A 26055-nucleotide genomic window follows, 5' to 3' on the forward strand; every position below is an offset into this window, starting at 1 on the left:
CTGCTTTATATTCAGACCCTGAGGGATGAAATACATCAATGTATTGTGCAGAATTGTGCACAATTTTTCACCTTTAAAATATAATAAGTAATAGTGGATATGTGTTCATGTTGCTTCTCAAACAGGGTGAGGTGCTCACCTTGAGGTCATGCTGCACAATCAAGACCTTCCCTCAAGAAGGAGAGACAAACCATCTCTTTGTTTCTTCTCCCTCCCTTCTGCTTGGTCTTTTTTTTTTTTTTTTTTTTTTTTTTTTGCTATTTCTTTGGGCCGCTCCCACAGCAAATGGAGGTTCCCAGGCTAGGGGTCTAATCGGAGCTGTAGTCTCTGGCCTACGGCAGAGCCACAGCAACGCGGGATCCGAGCCGCATCTGCAACCTACACCACAACTCACGGCAACGCCGGATCATTAACCCACTGAGCAAGGGCAGGGACCGAACCCGCAACCTCATGGTTCCTAGTCGGATTCGTTAACCACTGAGCCACGACGGGAACTCCCCCTTCTGCTTGGTCTTAAGCCATGCTCTGCATAGCCTTACACACTTGGCATGGAATTTGGAATCAGAAGGTCTTGAATGTGAATCTTGCCCTTCCCTAGCCCCACCCCCACCCCACCCCACCCCATTATGTTGGCAAGTCACTTCACTTTTCCTCTTTTTTCACCTGGCAAAGGGAGCTAATAATAGCTTCTTTTGAGGATTGAGTGAGAAAAATTATGTATAGGATGCCTGAAACCAGTGCCCAACACACAGCAGGAGCTTAATAAATGTTAGCTTTCCCCTTCTTTTTCTATCCTTCCCTTGATACCAGTGAGTCATCAAAAGATGGGAAGCACACAGCCTTCAGACTGCAACAGTGTCAGTGACCATTAGTTCATGCTGTTCTGTGCACTTCTATGGGGTTTGCCTCTGAAATAGGTTAATTAAATAAGAGACCTTTTCTTAGCTTACAGATTTTCTGTCCCAAGCTCTCTATAAAGATTTTGAACTCTTTTAATAATGGAGTCTGACGGTTATTAACTAGCCACCTACCTTCCCTACATACTTGCAGTTCCGAAAGGAATCCAGTTCTGTCAATATTTGCTCAACCACTGGTCATGGGCCACAACCCTGATGTGATGCCCACAGCCAGGTTCTCCTGACCTGTGGGCGGGGCTGCCCCATCTGCACAGATAAGCAGCTTGTGCCTTACTGGCCCCACCCCAAATCAGGAGAGGGGCTCTTAGCCACTTGTGCTGAAGCATGACTTTCTTGTTGCTAAATATTACCTAACAGACTGAGGTTTCTTACTCAATGACATCAACAGCCTAAAGAACATTACTCCCAAAGATTTGGTCCAAAGTTAATCTTTGACTTAAAGGGACATGTCGGGGGGCAGTTCCCACCGCACATATTCTGCTCTATTGTACTCATCTACTCTGACTGGACATGCTGATATGTTGGCAAATTGTGGCTAAACTCAGCATGGCAGTGAACACGACAGTCACAAAAGAGCCAAGTGAAAACACATTGAAAAGCCACACACACACACAGAAAAAGACCCACAAGCGGAAGAACCCTTGTCTTAGCATAGAAATGTGTGATGGGAAATCTTTCGTATTTCTGACTAGCGCTGGCATCAATGTCTGCCCAAGGGTGGATGCAAGACAAAGCCAGTGACTGATCTGGGGAGATCATGATGATGCCGAAATATTACTCTGCTTCAGGAGTTCCCCTCGTGGCTCAGCAGAAATGAATCTGACTAGCATCCATGAGGACACAGGTTCAATCCCTGGCCATGCTCAGTAGGTTAAGGATCTGACATTGCCATGAGCTGTGGTGTAGCCCACAAAAGTGGCTTGGATCTGGCATTGCTGTGGCTATGCTGTAGGCTGGCAGCTACAGCTCTGATTAGACCCCTAGCCTGGGAACTTCCATATGCCGAGGGTGCAGCCCCAAAAGACAAAATATATATTCATATTACTCTGCTTTAGTTGTACTCAAAGAATTTTAAAGTGTGTTTGAAGTAATTTTTCTTTTGGTGTTTAATAAGCTCAAATAGTAGGAAAGAAAATTGTACCTACATTGGAATTTTACAAAGGGGATATCTTTCGGCAAATACACAAGAGAAAAAGCTTTTGGATGGATGATCTGTCCCAATCTGGGATTTAGAGGCTGTACTCCAGGAAGCTTCTTGTTTGCTTTGGATCTCCTAACTCGCAAGTACAGCTAACTGCTAAATATGAGTAGAAATTAATTTAGTAATCCCTATCTTTTAACCAGTTCAGAAGTGACCTGTTTTCCTACTGGCAGCTCTGCTGGTTAGAGAACAGAATCTGCTGCTCTGCCCCCTGTGCGGGGCTCCCTGCTCTGTCTTCTGCAACAGCCAGTGCCTGTGCTCTCTGATAGCCCTTCCCTCATGTGATCAGGAGTCTCTTTGATCTGCACTATTCAGAACAGATGCCACCATTTCCAGAGCCCTTCCCATCCAGGAGCCCCTGATCCTGGTGGAATACACCCTGTTGCCTGCATCACTCCCCAGCATTTTTGCAAGAGGAGAGCAGAGGGACTGAATGACCTGTTTTACTTCCTGTTAGATTCCCAGGACAAGGGAAAATGTTAAGGCACTTGGTTAAATAAAAGCCATGGTCATCTGTACCTTTTATTATTTAAGAAATCTTGGCCTCCTGTTGGGAATCGAAAGAGAAAAATTTTTATTCTTTTTTTGCTTTTTAGGGCTGCACCTGCAGCATGTGGAGGTTCCCAGGCTAGGAGTTCAGTCGGAGCTATAGTTGTTGGCCTATGCCATAGCCACAGCCCCTCCAGATCTGAGCCGGATGCAACCTACACCACAGCAATGCCAGATCCGAGCCGTGTCCGCAAGCTACATCACAGCTCACGACAACACCGGATCCTTAACCCACTGAGCGAGGCCAGGGATCAAACCTGCAACCTCATGGTTCCTAGTCGGATTCATTTCCACTGTGCCACGATGGGAACTCCAGGAATTGAAAATTAAAGTTATCACAACATCTTTTAATTTGTCCTGGAGATGGGTGCACAGTGGGTTGGGAGAGAGTTAGAAGGACTCTTTTCTTCCCCTGGGGAATCCCATATTCCTTTTTTAAATACATCTCTTTCTTTTCTCCCACAGTAGGAAGTATGCAAAGTGCCAGAATGTTGAGCTGATTATAGTCAGTGCAATGCTTATTTGAGTGGGATGATCTAGATTGATCTGCTTCTGTATCACTTCAATATACTACTGAGCAAAGGACTGCAAGAGCCCATTCAGAAAGACACAGATAGATAGCATGATTTTAGTAAATAAAAAGTGTTCAATAAATGTGAAATAAACTAACAAATATCTAGAGTTCCAAAGATGTAACCATATCATGTATTTTAAAAAAGCAGATCTTAATTCTTTAAAAAGATCAATTATACTCTATTTTTCATTATAAAACAATACCTGGAAATGATTCTTCTGGCTTTCAAATAGATAGCCTGATTAATAAAATGCACTAATATTTTCTAATTCAGACATGGTAGGATGGTGTATACTTGTGCGCTCTATTCTAGAAGCAGCCACCACTTAGTAAACACTAAGTGAAAGCCACTGAACTAGGGGCTTTATGTGCATTATCTCTTTAAATGCCCATAAGAATCATGAGACTAGAAATGTTGTTTCTGGAGTTCCCATCGTGGTGCAGCGGAAACGAATCTGACTAGTAACCCTGAGGACGTGGGTTCAATCCCTGGCCTCACTCAGTGGGTCAAGGATCCGGGTTGCTGTGAGCTGCGATGTAGGTCACAGACACAGCTCGGATGTGGTGTTGCTGTGGCTCTGGTGTAGGCCGGCAGCAACAGCTCCGTTTAGACCACCCCTAGCCTGGGAACCTCCATATGCTGTGGGTGTGGCCCTAAAAGGACAAAAGCCAAAAAAATAAAAGAAATGTTGTTTCTGTGTTAAAGATGAGAACACAATGACTCAGAGACTTTGGTAACTTACTAGAGGTCAAAGAGTCTCCAGCAAGTTACTTTAGTAAATGTTAGAGCCACAGTCATCAACAGAGCTCTGGTTTACAAGGGTTTTAGAATGGCCCATGTTTAAACAAGAGAGCAATGAAACTCATAATCGAGTCTTGCATTAGATTCACAATACTTCAGACAATCTCCTTTTAATTCCTTCGGCACATGGGTACGCGCCATTATTTTCCAGCCTTGCAAGGGGCCTAAGTCTTCCAAAAACTGGTAATGAGTTGAGTGCGCTAAAGTCTTTCACTAAGTGCCAGTTGAGAAGGGAAGAGAGATTGTTCTTGGGTTGGACTCTCTATCTGAGTTACAACAATAAGGAAGTCCACCAGTGCCTGTTTTAACTCAAGGTCAGAGTTAAATCTAGACACTCAGGTGTTCAAACCAAGTCGTATGGAATGTACTCTCAAATCAAGACCATGGCGCTTGGTCCTAGGGTGCACAAAGAGGTTGCTGCTAGGAACTCTTGCCCTGACCTTGGGTCTCCTGCTCCATCCTTCCCTATCAGCTCCCAGGATACAGACCCCTGGCTAGGGCAGTCCTGCCTTAAGGCCTGGAGAGGTGATGTGTCCATTGGCTAATGTGTAAAATTTGCATTTTTGTGTGTGTGTGGCACTCACACCATGTGGATGTTCCCAGGTGAGGGATTGAACCCATGCCACAGCAGCATCCCTGGCCACTTCAGTGACAATGCCAGATCCTTAACCTGCTGTGCCACAAGGAAATTCCTGCATAATATTTTAAAAGTTCATTGTGAAACACACCCTCTAAGTTATGGTTCCCTGGGGTCAAAGCCTGGTCTCAGGGTCCTATTTGTGGTCTGCACAAAAGTAAACATTTTTTTCTTCCAAATTCTTAGAGTGGCATCACCAACCCAAATGAAGAAGTAATTTTAACTTATTTGGCCTGACATCCACAGTGAAAGAAGAAGTTTGTGGATAGGATATCCAAGCCGTCCAAATTCAAAAATCTAGAATATTCCATAGCTCTTCCTCTCCCAGTCACCTCCCAGCCCCAACAAGGAACAAAGCTGGATTTATCTCAGGCCCTGTGTGGGACACAGTAGGTACTTGACACAAGTTTAGTTATTGAGTGGAGAAAGGAAAAGTGGGAGGGAGATAAGGAAAGAGAAAGAGGGAGGGAAGCTTAGAACCTCAGTATTCAAAGTCTTCCCTAATATTAACAGAGTGAGGAAACAGCTCTTTTTAAAGTTATCTGGCAATGTGTATTAAAAATCTAAAGAAGGTGCACAAACTTTCACCCAGCAATTGTGCATTTAGAAGTTAAGGATGTGTGAAAAGATCTTTCCATAAGTCAGAGTATTGTTCCTAATGATCAAATATTGCAACCAACCTAAATATCCAACAATCAGGAATCAGATCAACAAATTATATTACATCACATCAAAACCTGTTCTTCCCCAGGTCTTTCCCATCTCAGCAAACAGCACCCATTCCTCAAGCTGGAAACCTAGAATCATTTAAAAACTTCCCTCCTCTCTTTCCACTTGTCATTCTGAGTCCTACCGTTTTCCAGAATATACGGGGTATCGTCTTGTGGATGTATTAACTTAAGCAGGTAATAGATGCCATCAAGCCTAAATGCCAATGTGTAAAGAAGGTTGAATGCTTTTGAGGGTTTATTCAGCACAATAGGGGAAGATGTATCCTCTGCATATCCCTGGGAGGTGACTAGGGAAAAAGAAAGAGCTACAGAAGTCATTGCTTAAGTAGCCAGGTGAATGGGTATTGATGGCTCCACAAATATCATGAAAGATGAAATTAATCGAACTGGGAGCCATAGCGAAACCTGGACAAGGAAGATTAGAAAACAGTGATATAGGATTATACACATAAAACCTATATGCAATACTATAATTTATGGATGATTTTTCAAAGTTAATTTTGACCAGATGGGGTCAGTATCACCAAGACCCTGAGCCTTGGGGTCCTTCTCCCTCTGGACCCCTTCAGAGCAAGGAGTCCCCCCAAAGTCCACTTCCTTCTCCTGAGACCACACAGATCCCTAGAACTCCCCGCTCCCCCCAGGCCTGCATGGGTCTCTTCTCCAGGTTCTTCCTTCTCAGTGTGGAGCCTGGCTCTGGCAGGTGGTGTGGACGGAGCTTGGATTAGTGGGCTCAGGTGTCCCACAGGCGAGTGTTAGAGACCCCTCTCTGTGTGCGCTGGAGCAAGGGGTGGGGAGAGAATGGGAGCAAGGGGTGGGGAGAGATTGGGAGCAGGGTTTACATTTGTCTTCTTGCCTCAGGCCAGCATATGTTAGCAGCCACCCTGATGTAGTGTCTACCACTGACTATTGGGACTAAACTACTCCCGCCATTACAGCTCATATCCAACGCCTACCTCTAAATGACTCCAAGGCCCCAGCATCTCCTGCTTGGGGTTTGACTGCACTCTCCTAACGAGTCTCTCATCTTACACTCCTGCCCCCCAATCCCTCCTTCCACCCAGAACAGGCAGAGTAACCTTACTGAAATCACGTTAACTGCCACAGACTGAAGGTACAGTACAGATCCCTTGTCATGGCAGGAAAGCCCTCCAGCTCCATCTGTCCCAGCCTCGCTAAGTGAAAACCACAGTGACCATCCTTCAGTGTCTAGTTTCCACCTCAGGGCCTTCAAATACACTGTTCTCTCTGTCTAGAACGTTCTTTCTCAGTTTTCCCATGCCAGATTCTTCGTCCTTCAAGTCCAAATTTATTTCTTCAAGCAGACCTGCAACCAACTTGAGTACCCCTATTTTTTTCTCCTAGTATCCATGTTTTTCCTTCATGGCATTCTTATTTCTTTTCCCTATTTATTTATATAATGCCTATTCCTCCCCTATCAAATTGTAAGCACCGTGTTCATAATGTATATACCAGAACTTAGAATGCATCGTACATGTGTACAACTAATTAATCTATATAATGGAATACTTTTTAGTCAATAAATATAATGTTTCCTATGGATATTACTAGCATAAAAAATTGCCCATGATATAATTTTAAATGAAAAAAAGGTTATATAATGATATAATGCCATTTTTCTTTTAAAAATGTGAGTGTATACTACATATGTTTGCATATATTTTACGTACATATGTGTGTTTTAAAAATCTGCCAGGTAGAAGTTCCCATTGTGGCACAGCAGAAATGAATCCGACTAGGAACCATGAGGTTGCGGGTTCGATCCCTGGCCTCTCTCAGTGGGTTAAGGATCCGGTGTTGTCATAAGCTGTGGTGTAGGTCACAGACACGGCTCAGATCTGGCATCGCTGTGGCTCTGGCGTAGGCTGGCGGCTACAGCTCTGATTAGACCCCTAGCCTGGGAACCTCCGTATGCTGCGGGTGTGGCCCTCAAAAGACAAAAATATAAAAAATAAAAAAATAGGAGTTCCTGTTGTGGCGCAGTGGTTAATGAATCCGACTAGGAACCATGAGGTTGCGGGTTCGGTCCCTGCCCTTGCTCAGTGGGTTGACGATCCGGCATTGCCATGAGCTGTGGTGTAGGTTGCAGACGCAGCTCGGATCCCATGTTCTGTGGCTCTGGCAAAGGCCGGCGGCTACAGCTCCAATTGGACCCCTAGCCTGGGAACCTCTATGGGCTACGGGAGCGGCCCAAGAAATAGCAAAAAGACAAAAATAAATAAATAAAAATTTAAAAAATTAAAAAATAATAAAAATCTGCCAGGTGTAACAGTGATTATTTGGGTTGGAAAATTATGAGTGTAGTTTATTTTCTTAGTTTTGCTAATCTTTCAAAATAATGGAAGTTCCTGTCATGGCTCAGCAGAAACAAATCTGACTAGTATCCATGAGGAAGCCACGTGGGTTTGACCCCTAGTCTTGATTAGTGGGTTAAGGATCCAGCACTGCCATGAGCTGGGGTGTAGATTGCAGACATGGCTTGGATCTAGCATTGCTGTGGCTGTGGTGCAGGCTGGTAGCTACAGCTCCAGTTGGACCCCTGGCCTGGAACCTCCGTATGCCATTAGTGCAGCCCTAAAAAGATAAATAGATACACACATATTAATTTTATATCTTTGAAAGAACATATTTTAACCTTTATAACTAAATAAATACACTCATGTCTGCCTATACAGAAACTATCACAGTAAACTCACATTTTACTTGGAAGTAGTTTAGATGTCCAGAATTAAGGGAATGTTGAGCCATGGTATGGTGCATCCATTCAACAAAATGCTAGACAGCTATGAAAATTCATTGTGAAGGATGTTACAGAATGAAAAATTCCAATTATATGATTTTAACTTAAGAATGAATAGAAAATGTGATGAATGGAATTCCTTGGTGGCTCAGTGGGTTAAGGATCCACTGTTGGCATTGCTTTGCCTCTGGTCACTGTTGTCGCATGAGTTTGATCCCTGGCCCCAGGAGTTGCCGTATGCCGCAGATGTGGCCAAACAAAAAAAAAAAAAAAAGAAAATGGGCTGAAATAATAGAAATAATTTTTAAATGATATCTTGCTTTGGAGTAATAGAATTCTGGTGATTTTTTTTTGTTGTTGTTCATCAAACTTCCTATAACATCACTTTCTATATTTAAATTTTTTATTGTTAAAGAAAATATGGAGTTCTGTCGTGGCACAGTGGTTGGCGAATCTGACTAGGAACCATGAGGTTGCGGGTTCGATCCATGGTCTTGCTCAGTGGGTTGGGGATCCGGCGTTGCCGTGAGCTGTGGTGTAGGTCACAGACCTGGCTCGGATCCTGCATTGCTGTGGCTCTGGTGTAGGCCGGCAGCTACAGCTCCAATTGGACCCCTAGCCTGGGAACCTCCATATGCTGCGGGAGCGGCCCAAGAAATGGCAAAAAGACAAAAAAAAAAAGAAAATATGTGCTTGAACAATTTATGTATAATCTTACCTTGTTATAAGTGAATTTTTTTTGGTAAGAATCTTTATGTAATTTAGTCTTTCTATACCCATCACATCAAAATGATTTCCTGAGCTATGTAATGCATCACTACTTCCACAAGGTGGCAATGTCATAGTTATTAAACAGCTTTGGAGAATTTGTTGGGGTTACCTAGTGCACGGAAATATTCCTAATGTTATTTTTCCTTATGTTTGATCTTTGATTTAGACTGACACTTAAATTCTTCTTATGTCCCAAGTTTATAATATCTTTTATAGTTTATTTATTATTTTATATTAAAAATTTTAATGATTTTTTTATTTTTCCATTATAGGTGGTTTACAGTGTTCCATCAGTTTTCTATTGTACAGCAAAGTGATCCAGTCACACATATATATGTACATTGTTTTTGTCACATTATCCTCCATCATGTTCTATCACAAGTGACTAGATATAGTTCCTAGTGCTATACAGCAGGATTTCATTGTTTATCCATTTCAAATGCAATAGTTTGCATCTACTAACCCTAGATTCCCAGGCCATCCCACTCCCTCCCCCTTGGCAACCACAAGTCTGTTCTCCAAGTCCATGAGTTTATTTTCTGTGAAAAGATTTATTTGTGCTATATATTATGTTCCAGATATAAGTGATATCATATGGTATTTGTCTCTTTCTGACTTACTTCACTTAGTATGAGAGTCTCTAGTTCCATGCATGTTGCTGCAAATGGCATTATTTTGTTCTTTTTTATGGATGAAATTCCATTGTGTATATATATATATACCACAGCTTCTTTTTCTTGTTTTTTGTTTGTTTGTTTTGCTTTTTAGAGCTGCACCCATGGCATGTGGAGGTTCCCAGGCTAGGGGTCTAATCAGAACTACAGCTGCCGGCCTACACCATAGCCACAGCAACACAGGATCTGAGTCACATCTGCGACCTACACCACAGCTCACGGCAATGCCAGATGCTTGACCCACTGAGTGAGGCCTGGGATGGAACCTGCAACCTCACGGTTCCCAGTTGGATTCATTTCTACTACGCCACAACGGGAGCTCCATACCACAGCTTCTTAATCCATTCAACTGGTGATGGACATTTAGGTTGTGTCCATGTCTTGGCTATTGTTAATAGTGCTGCAATGAACATACAGGTGCATATGTCTATTTCAAAGAAAGTTTTGTCTGGATATATGCCCAAGAGTGGATATATGCTGGGTCAAATGGTAGTTCTATATTTAGTTTCCTGAGTTACCTCTATACTGTCTTCTGTAGTGGTCATACCAATTTACATTCCCACCCACAGTGTAGGAGGGTTCCCTTTTCTCCACACTCTCTCTAGCATTTGTTATTTGTGGACTTGTTAATGATGGCCATTCTGACTGGTGTGAGGTGGTACCTCACAGTAGTTTTTATTTGCATATCTCTAATAATCAGTGATGTTGAGCATTTTTTCATCTGCTTGTTGGCCATCTGTATAACTTCTTTGGAGAAATGTCATTCAGGTCTTTTGCCCATTTTTCAATTTTTTGTTTGTTTGTTTTCAGTTTTTTTTTATGTTTAGTTGTGTAAGTTGTTTGTATATTTTAGAGATTAAGCCCTTGTCAGTTGCATCATTTGAAACTATTTTCTCAAATTCCATAGGTTGTCTTTTTGGGTTTTTTTCAGTGGTTTCCTTTGCTGTGCAAAAGCTTGTCAGTTTAATTAGGCCCCATTGGTTTATTTTCACTTTAGTTTCTGTTGCCTTGGGAGACTGACCTGAGAAAACATTTGTAAGGTTGATGTCAGAGAATGTTTTGCCTATGTTCTCTTCTAGGAGTTTGATGGTGTCTTGTCTTATGTTTAAGTCTTTAAGCCATTTTGAGTTTGTTTTTGTGCATGGTGTGAGAGTGTGTTCCAGTTTCATTGATTTACATGCCACTGTCCAGTTTTCCCAGCACTACTTGCCTATTTTTTATTCTTGCGTCCTTTGTTGAAGACTAATTGACTTTAGGTGTCTGGGTTTGACCGTAGGTATCTTGGTTTATTTTTAAATTATAATTTAAATAATTCCCCTGGCCTGGAAATTTTGGAGGTTTCCTCCTTCATTACTGCTTTGCTTCCAAAATTTTTTTCCATTTTTAAAAACAATGATCAAATAATAACAACTTCTATTTCTTAAAAGCCTCTTATGAGTGACTTATCATGCTGAGTCTTTATATACATTCCCTCATTTACTCTTGCAAAAGTATATGTGCTTCCCACTTTACAGAAAACAAAATCTAAGTGATGACTGGTAATTTGCCCAAAGTCACACAGTTATTTTTTTGCCAGAGTCAGAATTCAAACCCAGTCTCTGTAAAGAAATTGTTAAATGGGTAAACTGGAAAATAAGCAAAGTGCTTGCCTATCTGTCTACTATCTATCTGATTCAAATTATACGAAAAATAAAAGGTTATATGAAATTAATATAACTTTGTAGATCAACTACAATAAAAATAAATAAAAGGTTATAGTAAATAAGATATCTATTAAATAATTTCTGTCTTCTGCTTGACATGATATATGAGAATCTCTCCTGTACTATTAAAAATTCTTTGAAGCTGGACTAAAAAATTAATACTATTTTTTTCATTTGACTATACTATGTTTTATTTGTTTTTCTTCTATAATTGAGTTTAGCAGTTGCCTCCCAAAATTAGGGGATTATTAACAATGCTTAAAGTGATCATCTTTGTATAGATATCTTTGTCTATATCTCTGCCCATTGTTAAGGATACATTGCTGCAACTTGAATGACTTATTAGACAAAAAGAAATGAACTTTTGAAAGGCTCTTGTTTGCTAAGTTATCATTTTTATCCCAATCATTAAAATAGCACACTTTTATTTTATTTTATTTATTTATTTATTTATTTTTTGTCTTTTTCTTGGACCACACCCACAGCATGTGGAGGTTCCCAGGCCAGGGGTCTAATTGGAGCTGTAGCCACTGGCCTACACCACAGCCACAGCAACGCGGGATCCGAGCCGTGTCTGTGACCTACACCACAGCTCATGGCAACACTGGATCCTTAACCCACTGAGGGAGGCCAGGGATTGAACCTGCAACCTCATGGTTCCTAGTTGGATTTGTTAACCACTGAGCCACAATGGGAACTCCCACACTTTCATTTTAAAATATGTAGCAAGTATTTACAGAAAAGAGAGAAAAACTATGCTGCATCCCTCTAACCATATAACTACTTTTATGATTTTTGTGTATTTCCTACTATATAGTGTGTGTGTGTGTGTGTGTATACACACACATATACATATATAGAATTTCCTACTCTATATATAGTGTGTATATATATAATATTTCCTACCTATATATAGTGTGTGTGTATATATATAGTATTTTCAACCATATGTATAGTATATATATAGTATTTTCTACTATATATAGTATGTATATAGTATTTCCTACTATATATATATAGTGTTTATATATAGTATTTCCTACCATATGTGTATAATATATATATCTATACCAATTTTCACAGAGATGATAATAAAATACAGACATACAAAAATTTCCATATCTTGTCCTTGTCATTTAACATTGTATATAACATTATATATGTCTGTATATGTATAAAGCATTTCACATAATGAATGTTCTTCAAAAACATGATCTTTAAGAGTTCCTGTTATGGCACAGTGAAATCTGACAAGTGACCATGAGGATGAGGGTTCGATGCCTGGCCTCACTCAGTGGGTCAGGGATCCACTGTTGTCATGAGTTTGTGGTGTAGGTTGCAGACACAGCTTGGATCTGGTGTTCCTGTAGCTGTGGCATAGGCCAGCAGCTGTAGCTCTGATTCACCCCTTAGCTTGGGAATTTCCATATGCCATGGGTGTGGCCCTAAAAAGCAAAAAACAAAAACAAAAAGGACCAAAAAACAAAAAAAAATATGATTTTTACTAGTGGATTTATATTCTCTTATATTAATGTTTTTTATTAAACTTTTAGATTACTTATAATCTTTCTATCGTAGAGATTTATTTGTCAAACTGCTGATTATTTCCTTAAGATAGACTTCTGCAGATAGCATTGCTAGATCAAGAGGTGAGGGTATCTCTTTCTGAAGGTTGATATGTATTGCCAAATCACTCTCTAGAAAGGTTCTACAGCTTTGCATTTGTACTAAAGTGTATGAATGTCCCTGTTTCCCCACACCTGTCAAATACTCATGATGTCATTCTCATTCATGTTTGATACACCTAAGCAAAAGATTACAGTCTCTGGTTGTTTTCATTTACATTTTTTGTTTGTGAATCAAATATTTTGCCTTTATTTATTAGCGCTTTTATTTCCTCTCTGTAAATTCTTTGTTCATGTCTTTTGCCAATTTTATTACTGAGATATCACTACTTTTCTTACTATTGGATAGAAGATTTTTATATATTAGCACTTTTTCTTTCTTTCTTTTTTTTTTTTTTTTTTTGTCTTTTTGTCTTTTTGCTATTTCTTGGGCCGCTCCCGCGGCATATGGAGGTTCCCAGGCTAGGGATCAAATCGGAGATGTAGCCGCCGGCCTACGCCACAGCCACAGCAATGCGGGATCCCAGCCACGTCTGCAACCTACACCACAGCTCATGGCAACGCCAGATCACTAACCCACTGAGCAAGGTCAGGGATCGAACTCGCAACCTCATGGTTCCCAGTCAGATTCGTTAACCACTGAGCCACGACAGGAACTCCTATTAGCACTTTTTCAGTCACATTTATGGAAAATATTTTTCATTCCATATAATTTGTCTCAATAGTGTTAGTGATATTTTATCTCTAAGTGATTTAAATTTTATGATAAACAAATTGATTATTTTTTGTTATTTTTTCTTTCTTTTTGTTCAAAAGACTTTCCTTAACCCTCTAAATCAGTACAATACTTTTCTATGTTTTCTTTGCTTTTTTCAATTTATTTCTTTTCAAAAATGAGGTATAATTCATATTATATTTTAATGATTTTATCTTTCTATTTTTCATATTTATTAATAATTGGAAATGTACTGTTTTAATGAGCAGGGTAAAAATGATAATTTAGCTAATAAGAGCCTGTCACAAGTTCATTTCTTTTTGTCTAATAAGTCATTCGATTTCTAGGAATGTATCCTTAAGTATGGGCAGAGATATAGACAAAGGTGATATATATTATTAAGGTAATATATATTATTATATTAGAGTATAATATGAAATGAGGCCTGTATTGAATATTTAACAAGTTTTCACCAATTTTTAAAGTGATTTCTCCCTTCTTTCATTGATTTGTGAAGTTTTTTGTTCTGTTTTGTTTGCTTTTTAGGGCTGCACCTGAAGTATATGGAGGTTCCCAGGTTAGGGGCCAGATTGGAACTGTAGCTGCTGGCCTACGCCAGTCACACCAATGTGGGATCTGAGCCACATCTATGACCTACACCACAGCTCAAGGCAACGCCGGATCCTTAACCCACTTAGCAAGGCCAGGGATCAAACCTGCGTCCTCATGAATGCTAGTCAGATTTGTTAACCCCTGAGCTACGACGGGAACTCCTCTGAAGATATTTCATCATATACAGTAGAGTCTTAATATTCCAAGACGTATGGTAGCTAATGGTTAGACTTTGTGATCAGGCACATCTGGGTTCAGATCCTGGCTCTGCTGTTTTTTTGGTCTTAGGCAAGTTCCTGGCCCATTAAATCCTCAGTTCCTTAGTTTCCCCATATATAAAAGAAAGATTGTAGGGAGAACTCTATTATATGGTGCATATAGAGCATTTGGCTGTGGTATATCCCCTGGGAAACATCCAGTACAGTACATATTAGCTACTATGACTAAAATATTGATAAAAAGTATTCCATACTTTAGTAAATCTTGACGTTCTTGAACAGTGTAGGGCTTTAACGAGTTACTGGGAATTTGATTGAAAAACGAAATGAAGCTGCAGTTACACGTCCACAATGGGCATTACCTTGTCTCACTCACAGCTAAGTGATATGCTTCCAGATCCACAGAGCTCAGGATTCATATCACGCCTTAGAAGGAAGGTCTGGAAGGATACGAAACCAGATTATCTCAAAGGTTAGATTAGAAGGTAGGGTTTTCCATATCACTTTAATATTTTGACAATAATTATGTATATTGAGGGAAAAACAATAACAATGTTACTGGAAAAAAGTACATAACTCAACAGAGTTAGAGATTAATCATCCAAGATTTCATTATAAATAGTGAAAGCATCACACTTAAATCTGCAAATGTAGAGAGGCCTTTGGGAACCATTTCAAAGTATATCTCTTTTTTCATTCATCTCATGGATTTTTTTTGTGCCAGTTTTATTTACTGTAGTTTTAGATTGCAATTTCATATCTGAAATTTTAGTCTTCCTACTGAAATTTTGCTTAGCAACTCTTCCCACCTTTCTACCAGATGAAATTTAGATTCACTTTAGGCCTTTCCAATGGCCTACCTGCCATCTCCACTTGGATAATAAGCATGTTCCACTTAACATTCCCAAACTGGACTCCCTTCTCCGTAAACGGCAACATTGACCTTCCATCTGTTGAGAATGAAAACCATGGGCGTGATCCTTGACTACTCTGTTCCTGTCATACCACACATCCAGTCCAGCAGCAGTCTGGACTCCATAGAGATTCCTAATGCAATCACTTCTCACCTCCTCCAGGACTACCACCTCTTATTTCTTGCCTGCGTAATTGCAATAGGTTCTCAACTTGTCTTCCACATTCCAGTTTTGTCCCCTTATATATTCTCAACACAGGAGTCAGAGTGATCCTTTGAAAGTCTACATCAGATCCCATTACTCCTTTGCTCCAAAGTCTACAAGGTCTTGCCAACTCATTCAGAATAAATTTCAAAGTCCCTATGTGATTCACATCCACTCACCTATCTATTAAGGCTCTCAAGTCATTTCCTGCTACTCTCCTTTCCTTCATGCTGCTCCAGCCACGAAACCTCTTGGCCCTTGCTGTTCTTCCTACGAACAAGCATATCTCAGGGGCTGTGTCCTTGTTGCCACATATCTTCTGCACTCACTTGCTTCAGGTCTCAAGACAAATGCTACTTTATCAGTGAGACTTCCTTGAACTACTTATACAAAAGGGTAACTAACTCCACCACCACATTCTCTGTCTTGGTTAATATCCTTTATTTTTCCTATATAGTATTTGTTATCCTTTGACATATTAAAATCACTTATTAACTGTTTACTGTCTTTCAAAAAAGTCTCTGCAATTTTAATTTGAGGACATTATGTATAAATTAATTTGGAGAAAATATTTTTTACAATAATTCTTCCCCTACAGAACTTGGAAATGATCTCAATTTTGTTTAAATCTTTTTTTGTTATCTCTTAGTGTGTGTTTGCCTGAACTACAGTTCTTATCATGTGGGATTAAATCATTTCTTATTAAAATTTGCCACATTCATTTTCTTTCTTTTTTATTAAGATATAATTTCTATATTATAATATTTACCATTTTAGCATACAATTCATGTTTTTTTAGGATAGTCACAAAGCTGTACAACAATGACTGTGATCTAACTCCAAAACATTTTCCTCATCTGCCAAAGAAACCCCATACTTTTTAGCAGTCAATGACTATTCCCCTTACTCAGCATCTGGCAACTACCAATCTACTTTTTCTCTCTATGGATTTGCCTATTCTGGCTATTTCGTGTAAATGGAATCATACAACATATAGACTCTTGTGTCTGGCTTCTTTTACTTAGAATAATGTTTTCAAGGTTTAACCAAGTTGTATTATATACTAGTACTTCACTGTTTTTCATGATTGAATAATATTTCGTTGTATAATATACCACATATTATTCTATTCATCCATCAACTAGTGGATATTTAGGTTGTTTGCATCTTTCAACTATTATGAGTAATGCCACCATGAATTTTTGGGCATGAATTTTTGTGTGGATATATGTTTTCAGTTATCTTGGGTATATACCTAGGCATGGAATTGCTAGGTTATATGGTAACTGTATTTAACTTTTGAGGAACTGCCAAACCGTATCATGAAGCAGCTGTACCATTTTACATTCCCAACAGCTTTGTGTAAAAGTTCCAGTTTCTCCATATCTTTGCCAATGTGTCATTTTTCATCTTTTTTGTTTGTTTGTTTTGCTTTTTAGGGCCACACCCTCAGCAAAAGGAGGTTCCCAGGCTAGAGGTCGAATCAGAGCTGCAGCCGCCAGCCTACACCACAGCCATAGCAACACCAGATCCGAGCTGCATCTGCAACCTACTCCACAGCTCACGGCAACACTGGATCCTTAACCCACTGAGTGAGGCCAGGGATTGAACCCGCAACCTCATGGTTTCTTGTCGGATTCATTTCTGTTGCACCAGGACGGGAACTCCATTTGTCAGCTTTTTGATTGTAGACATCCTAATGGGTGTGAAATAGTATCTCACTTTGGTTTTGTTTTGCATTTTCCTAATTACTAGTGATTTTAACCACCTTTCCACATGTTTATTGGCCATTTGTATATCTTCTTAAGAGAATTGTCTATTCAGGTCTTTTTCCATTTGAGTAGTTTGCTTCTTTGTTTTTGGGTGTTTTTGTTCATATTTTATGGGTACTGGATCCTTAACAGGTATATGATTTGTACATATTTTCTTCTACTCTGTGAGTTGTCTTTTCTCTTTCTTGTAGTGTCCTTTATTTTTTTTAATTTTTATTTATTTTTTTGTCTTTTTGCTATTTCTTGGGCTGCTCCCGCAGCATATGGAGGTTCCCAGGCTAGGGGTCTAATCTGAGCTGTAGCCACTGGCCTACGCCAGAGCCACAGCAACGCAGGATCCCAGCCGCGTCTGCAACCTACCTACACCACAGCTCACGGCAATGCCGGATCGTTAACCCACTGAGCAAGGGCAGGGACCGAACCCGCAACCTCATGGTTGCTAGTCGGATTTGTTAACCACTGTGCCACGATGGGAACTCCTTGTAGTGTCCTTTAAAGCACAGAAGTTTTAAAAAATTTTTTGTCTTTTTGTTTTTTAGGGCTGTACCTGCAGCATATGGACGTTACCAGGCTAGGGGGCAATTGGAGCTACAGCTGCCGGCCTACGCTATAGCCACAGCAATGCAGGATCCAAGCCACATCTGTGACCTACACCACAGCTCACAAGGCCAGGGATCAAACCTGAGTCCTCATGGATGCTAGTCAGATTTGTTTCCACTGAGCCACAATGGGAACTCCAAGCATAAATTTTTTAATTTTGATGAAGTCTGATTGTCTATCTTTTCCTTGGTTGCATGTTCTTTTCTTGTCATATGTAAGAAATTATTACCTAATCCAAGGTTGTACAGATGTAGTCTTTTTTTTCCTTCCAAGAATTTTATAGTTTAACTTGTATATTCAGACTTTGACTATTTTCAGTTAATTTTGTACACAGTATGGGGTATATGCTCAATTTTCTTCTTTTGCTTGTGGCTATCTAGTCATCCAGTTTCCCTTCTTTGAAAGGCTATTCTCCCTGTGAAATGGTCTTGGTATTCTTGTCAAGGTCTGAATCAATTGATTATTAGTGTATGGGTTTATCACTGGACTTATAATTCTATTCCATTGGTTTTTATGTCCTAGCTGACCTTTTGATAAATACTGGAGTGAAATGAGTACATTTTGTTTTCTAACAGTACTTGGAGTATAGTTGAACACTGGCCCATGCTTCTTACCTGTCACCTGGCATGGGTAAGGACTGACATCTCTGACCTCTGAGACATGAAGAGCATAAGAAGGACACGCACCTGAAAAGAACCTGGAGCTCTAAATCCAAGAGTCTGCTTAGAGACAAACGGACGAATTAGGCCCAAATTCCAGCCCATATAGTGTGGCTAAAAGAATTTGAAACCTAGTCAATTTTATTTTATTTTTATTTATTTTTTATTTTACTTATTTATTTTTTCACTGTGCCTGTGGCATGTGGAAATTCCCGGGTCAGGGACTGAACCCACGCCACAGCAGGGACCCAAGCCACTGAAGTGACAATGCCAGATCCTTAAGCCACTGTGCCATGAGGGAACTCTGAAGCCTAGTCAATTTTAGGAAAATATAATTCCATACACTCATCTCAGCATCCTCAGATTGATCTGGTAAATATTGATTGAACTCTTCCTCTGTACTATGCACAATAAAGTAGCTTCGATTTAAGGACTTTTATTTCTGGCATACCTCCAACATAAACTATTTGCAAAGTTACCAAAAACAGTAAGTTGACTGTATGAAATTGCCTTTTTTTTTTTTTTTTTGGTCAAAAACAGTTGAATGATGATGGCTCTAGTTTGTGAACAGTTGATTATAGCCCTTCTCTGTCAATAATTAGCTAGTAGGCCAACTACAGCATCTGTTCAGGCCACTCCTTGTTAAAGGTAATAAAATCTTATCATTGTGTATAATAAAAGACTTATTTTTCTGTTCTGCTTTGTTGGAGATGGGGGAAGGGGAATCTGCAGGATTCCATAAAACTAATCCAAGATGATATCAGATTATTAACAGGAGATGTATAAAGAAGTGGGGCAAAGAGAGTGATTCTCTGGGCCTGGAAGCTTTGTCTGTCTGTCTTTAGGGATCAAAGATTTGTTGCGATATGGCCTGCTAGAGTAACCACAGATTGAGCCTCTCTTCCTCATTACTGATGCCAGAGATCCTATAGCAGCACAGTATAGTTCATGTCTGGTAATTGTTCGGTCGTGATGACAGCTGGAACAAGAATCATCACCCTGAACCCTGGAACAAAGATGGTTTTTTGCTCAGCCTAAGTTCTATTACAGTGCATTAAAGTGAACTCAGAAAGATGGACCAGACTTTTAAATGAAATTATTCCTTTTTAAGTTGTTTAAAATTGAGCCTTCCATTTGATGTTAGAAAAATCAAGAACTTCTGTTCATCAAAAGACACCATTAAAAGAGAGAAAAGGTAATCCACAGACTGGGAAAATGATATTTGCAAAACTTATCTGAAAAAGGACTTAGCTAAAATATATAAAGAACGTCTGCAAATCAGTGAGAAAAAGACAGATAACCCAAATGGGTAAAAGACTTGAATAGACACTTCACAAAAGAGGACAGTCAGATGCCCAATGAGCATATAAAATGATGCTTAACATTTTCAGTTATCAGTGACATGCAAATTAAAACCACAACAAGATAACTACTACCCACCCCCAGAAGGGCAACACTGGATTGGAGCCTCATCTGTGACTTACACCACAGCTTGTGGCAAAAACTGGATCCTTAACCCACTGAGCCAGGCCAGGGATCAAACCTGCACCCTCAGAGATACCACATTGGGTTCTTAACCCACTGAGCCACAACAGGGATTCCCATAGTGGCCCATTCTTAAATAAGAATTATCAGACCCTTGAGGCAAGTCTCTACCCTGAAAGACAGAGATTAAAGCAAAGAGACAATAAAATGACTTGGAGAAGACAGACTATATGGTGGAAGAACACTTTAAAAAAATAATACTAGCTTCGGGTAGATAACAGATAACATTAATAAGATTTGTTATTTAAAAGAGGAAGAGTCACAGAAAAGAGGTTGGGGGGAGGAATAGAGGGAAGGAGAGAAAGAGAAGAGGAGAGGAAAAACATTATATATAGAAAAAGGATCAATAATCAGAACATAATGTTCTGACGGCTAAAAGAAAATGAAAAGACAGTTTCAAAATTCTGAGCAAAAATGATTTCCGCTGTGGAACTCTATCATCCATCCAAACTATGAAATAAATGTGAGGGTAGAATAAAACATTTCAGATATGCAAGGGATTGGTATGGAATCATACCAATCAAAGTCAACAAAAATTGATCACTCTAAATGTTTTCTACATAAAAAAGAAAAAATAATCATGATAAACTGTTTTTATTTCAGGGAGGCAGAGTGAGAAAAAATTAACAAGTCAAAAGAGGACATAATGAAATTTTTAAAAAATAGTAAATGAGAGTAAGAATTTGAAACCATTTGAATTTACTTTTTATTTAACAAATGTATCCTGTCTACTTTTCGCCAGCACTATTTTAAATGCTGAGGGTGCAGTGGTGAAGAAAACAGAGGTCTTTGCCCTCAGACAGCATATTAGGGAAACGTTTAAATAATAATTATACAACTACTTGATGAAATATTACGTAACCATTGAAAAACACGTGAATATCAGGAACACAGGAAATATGTATAATATAATGCAATATGACAAGAATACCTGCTGTGGACAAAAGGGACGTCATAAACCTGAAAACAGGTATGCAAGGATGGCCAAATTATGAATTAATTTTTTTCAAAATTCCCTTTTATACTGGGTTTTCTAAAAGACAAGGGAAACATCAAAATTTTTTAAAATAAAATGGATAAAAATGCTATGCTGCCTGTTTAAAATTCCATGCTAAGTATTTCATTTGGATTTACTGTTGCTTTTCAAATATTTTTATTATCTGAAATCTTTATACCTATTAGCCCTTAGCAGGATGCTCCAGGATATTGTACTTAAAAGTCAGGTGCCATCTAAGAAATTCTTCTAAGAAGTGATATTATCTCTCTTCCTTAAGAAAGAGAATGGGAAATTACCCACTCCTGGTGGGAAAAACTTGGCCACTTGCTTAGATGAACTTTTTTCTTTGTACTCCAGCTGTGCAGAGAAAGATGAGGATGTTGGAAGAATGCAGATCCAGTGTCAAATCAGAGGCTAGAAAGCAGTGAGGAATTCCCTTTTGTAGTGCAGTGGGTTAAGTATCTGGTGTTGTCACTGCCATGGTTTGGGACAATGCTGTGGCATGGATTTACTCCCTGGCCTGGGAACTTCCACATGCCACAGGCAGGGCCAAAAAGGAAAGAAAGAAAAGAAGGGAGGGAGGAAGAAAAGAGAAAGAAAGAAAGAAAGAAAGTAAGAAAGAAAGAAAGAAAGAAAGAAAGAAAGAAAGAAAGAAAGAAAGAAAGAAAGAAAGGAAAAAGGGAGTTCCTGTTGTGGAAACCAAACTGACTAGGAACTCTGTGGCTGCAGGATGGATATCTGGCCTCGCTCAGTGGGTTAAGGATCCAGCATTGCTGTGAGCTGTGGTGTAGGTCGCAGGTACCATGTTGCTGTGGCTGTGGCGTGGGCCGGCAGCTGTAGCTCCGATTTGACCTTTAACCTGGGAACTTCCATATGCTGTGGGCTCTTGAAGGAGTAATTCCAGGGGCGATGTCTCTGAGGAACTTTCCACAGGTGGTGGTGAAAGCCCAGTTTACCACCATGTGTTTGTGCCAAACACAAGTTTTCAGACTTTTCCCTGTGAATTACCGTGTAGAGAATTTCCTTATACTGTGTAGGAAGCAAAGTTTTCTTGAACTAGCTAAAAATTAGATGTAGCCTTGGAAATGAAATCTGAGAAGGGTGTTCCGGACTCCCAAGGGATCTGACACAAAGAGAAAATTCAGGAAGCTTCAAAATGAGTGTTCAAATCACATCTTGGGATGAGTTAGATGCTGTGAATTGTTTCGTGTTCAAGTGTAGTAGGAAAGGTATGGCATCAAAGTGTCATATACAATCTTACTCAGTTAGATAATACAATTCATTTACATTTGGCTTTTAAAATAATCTTCGAAAATTTGAAAATAAGAGAAACGCTAACTGTAATGTGGTTTCCTGGATGGAATCCTGGACTAGAAAAGGACACTAGGGGAAATTAAAGAAATATGAATAAAATGTAAAGTTTGGTTGATAACTATGTACCAGTGTGGGTTCATTAATTGTGACAAATTACCATAGCGATGTTAACAATAGGGGAAACTAGGTGTGGAGAATATGGAAACAGTCTGTAGTATCTTTGCAACTTTTCTGTTTAAAAATTTTAAAGTTCTTTAAATTAAAAATATATATATAGGGAGTTCCCTTATGGCACAGCAAGTTAAGGACCTGGTGTTATCACTGCAGTGGCTTGGGTCACTGCCTGGGTGCAGGTTCGATCCCTCGCCTGGGAACTTTCACATGCTGTGGGTACCCCTCCAGACATAGATAGATAGACAGACAGATAGACAGATATAAATGTGTAGGAGGAAAGGACTATTTTCTGAATCTCAGAAAAATCACATCTTTGGCACAAGACTAGTGTTCAGGCTGCAGGCCCTAAGCAGCAACCACTCTTAGATATCAGTCGAATCCCAGGCGTGGTTATTTTCAGCTATGGGGAGAAAAGTTGAAACTGCAAAGCAAAATATGTAAAAATCATAAAACATGGAACTTATTAAGACAGTTTGGATTTTAGTTTGGATTTTAGTTGTAGAAAAAGGAAGCCATTGTAATTTATTTTTGAAAAATGTTTATTGGAGTATAGTTAACTTACAATGTTGTATTAGTTTCAGGTGTACAGCATGATTAAGTTATACATGTGCATACACCCATTGCTTTTCAGATTCTTTTCCCATATAGGTCACTACAGAGTACTGAGTAGAGTACCTCGTTCTATGCAATAGGTCCTTGCTACTCATCCATTCCATTTGTGGTAGTGTGTATATGTCAAGCCCAACCTCCCACTTTTCCCCCTCTCCCAGTGTTTCCCCTTAGGTAACCATAAGTTTGGTTTTGAAGTCTTTGGGTCTGTTTCCATTTCATGAATAAGCTCTTTTGTATCATTTTGATTAGGTTCCACATATTAGTGATCTCATATGATATTTCTCTTTCTCTGCCCTTGTAATTTCTTGAGTGAGGAAGTGATGTAGGGAGAATAGGTGAGAGATTCATTCTATGAGCAGTTTGCAAAATGGATTGAAGTTGGAGAGAAGTTGAGGCAGGGAGATCATCAAACAGGCAATACTGCCATGTGGAAAAAAGTCTCAAGACTATAGCCCTAAAATGAAATTTATGGCAAAAGTTTCAGGCAATGTTATTCTTAGTGCCACATACGACCTGTTTTAGGCACCAAGGGGGATAGGTAGAGCCTTTGTGGAGACAGGTGTATCAGGCGATCCTAGCCCAACTTCATTAGATGTTTGAACTCATAGAACCACTTTCCTTGTTCCATGTCCATCCTCTCTTGGTATCTTGTCAGGACTGTGTTTTGCCACCTCCATTTGTCCGGCAGCAGTCCAATGCTTGTTTGATAGTCCAACTTGTGTTAATGCTTCTTTTTTATTTTTAACCCTTCCGAATGGGTTTTTATTTTTTTATACTTATTTATGTATTTATTTTTTCTTTTCAGGGCTGTACCTGAGGCATATGGAAGTTCCAGGCTAGGGGTCGAATCGGAGCTGCAGTTGAGGACTGTGGCACAGCCACAGCAACACCAGATCCAAGCCACGTCTGCGACCTGCGCCATGGCTTATGGCAATGCTAGAGGCCAGGGATCGAACCTGCATCCTTATGGACACTATTTCGGGTTCTTAACCTGCTGAGCCACAACAGAATCTCCCAGAATGGGTTTTTAAAAAATTTTTATTTGGAAACGATTTCTTTCTTTCTTTCTTTCTTTCTTTCTTTCTTTCTTTCTTTCTTTCTTTCTTTCTTTCTTTCTTTCTTTCTTTCTTTCTTTTTGTCTTTTTAGGGTTGGACCTGCAGTACATGGAAGTTCTCAGGCTAGGGGTCAAATCGGAGCTGTAGCTATCAGCCTACACCACAGCCACAGCAACACAGGATCCCAGAGCCCCATCTGTGACCTCCGCCACAGCTGACTGCAACACCTGATCTTTAACCCACTGATCAAGGCCAGGGATTGAACCTGAGTCCTCATGGATACTAGTTGGGTTCGTTAACTGCTGAGCTATCACAGGAACTCCATGGGGTTTTTTTTGCTTTTGTTTATTTGTTTCTTTTTGATCATAACTTACAGAAAAGCTTCAAGAATAAGAATAGTACACGGAACATCATAGACTCTTGTTAACCTAGTGTTAAACACTTTATGTATGTATATGAATATATATATATGAATGTATGACCATCTAATACTTTTAACTATTCAAGAACAATTTACATATGGCACAGCGGCCCTTTAGTCTTAACTACTTCATTGTATATTTCCTAAGAAATAGGATATCCTCATACAAACCACAGTATAGCTGTCAGCTTTGAAACATTTACTCAGTCACTGTTTCTTGAATTGAACTATGGGAGCAGGCATTATCCTGGTCTGACCTATCCCACTGCCGAGTCATGGGAGTGAAAAATCCAAAGTTTTATTGGAATTTCAAGTTTGGTCCTTGAGGGTACCACCAAAGCAGATTTTTTTCATATTAGTTTTGAATTTGATTCATTTTGTTTGACTCAGTTATTTAGCTCTTCTGAAAACATCCTTGCGAAAGAGTGACAATGATATCAATGATGGTAAACACTAGGGTTCATTACCATGTGTCAGGCACTGTTCTAAGCACTTTCTACTTACTAATGCATTTAATCCTCACAACAAGCTTAAAGGAGCATACCATGATTATATTTTATATGTGGGGAAATATGGGCACCGAAGTTGAACAACTTGCTCAGAAATGAACTGATACGGAGTTGAAATCAGAGTTTGAACCCAGGCTCTCAGATCTCTTTCTTATCTGTTAACCTAAAAGTGTGTGTGTGTCTGTGTGTGTGTGTGTGTGTGTGTGTCTGTGTGTGTGTGTGTGTGTGTGGTGCATGCGTGCGAGCACTGTGTGTGTGTGTGTTTAGCCTTCTTACATTTCAATGTCTTCTCTAAAGATGATCCCACACTATTTCTTGTTATTGATTGCTTCTCATTGTGTCGAGTTCCCCTAGGAGAGACCCATTCATTTTCTTGATGTGTTTATTTTTCAGCTGAGGCGAAGGTGACTGGTCCCATGAGCCCGGAAGAATGAACTCAGAGGAGGCTGTTTACATGAGGTTCTCCTATTCACCAGCTGTTGAGAGACTGTGGATGACGAGCAAGATCTTATTACTTCAATGGAAGCCTGCGACCATATTCCCAACCACCAACAGCCAAGTGGATTTGGTATAGTGGGGCTACCTAATAAATGATTCATCAGAAGCATTTGATACAAATTTGTCTTGTGGCAGCGGCTTCAAATTTAGTGTGGCCTTCTTATCTGGCTTTGTGTGCACCTCTCACTCCAGTGCCAGTACTGGACTGAAGGCTGGATCCATAGTGGAATTCTCTTCATGCAGGCTGGGTCTGTTCTGTTTGGTTGCTATTTATAGAGCTAGAGTGGGTT

General features: G+C 39.7%; 2 protein-coding genes across 2 annotated transcripts in view; both read left to right on the plus strand.

Moving 5' to 3' along the window:
* The window catches only part of SLC44A1 (solute carrier family 44 member 1), a 211701-nt gene extending 185830 nt beyond the window's left edge, over window positions 1-25871 (plus strand). The window contains exon 16 of the mRNA XM_021067056.2: window positions 25661-25871. Coding sequence (XP_020922715.1) covers window positions 25661-25675 — 15 coding nt within the window. The 3' untranslated portion in view covers window positions 25676-25871. The remainder of the gene's footprint in view (window positions 1-25660) is intronic.
* The window catches only part of TMEM38B (transmembrane protein 38B), a 774558-nt gene that overhangs the window by 481929 nt on the left and 266574 nt on the right, over window positions 1-26055 (plus strand). The window lies entirely within an intron of this gene.

The sequence above is a fragment of the Sus scrofa genome, chromosome 1 (genome assembly GCF_054392235.1).
Source record: "Sus scrofa isolate SSC_HxYL_T2T_F1_AM1 chromosome 1, Sscrofa_HxYL_maternal_Yorkshire_Landrace_v2.0, whole genome shotgun sequence".
In the NCBI taxonomy this organism is placed as follows: Eukaryota; Metazoa; Chordata; class Mammalia; order Artiodactyla; family Suidae; genus Sus; species Sus scrofa.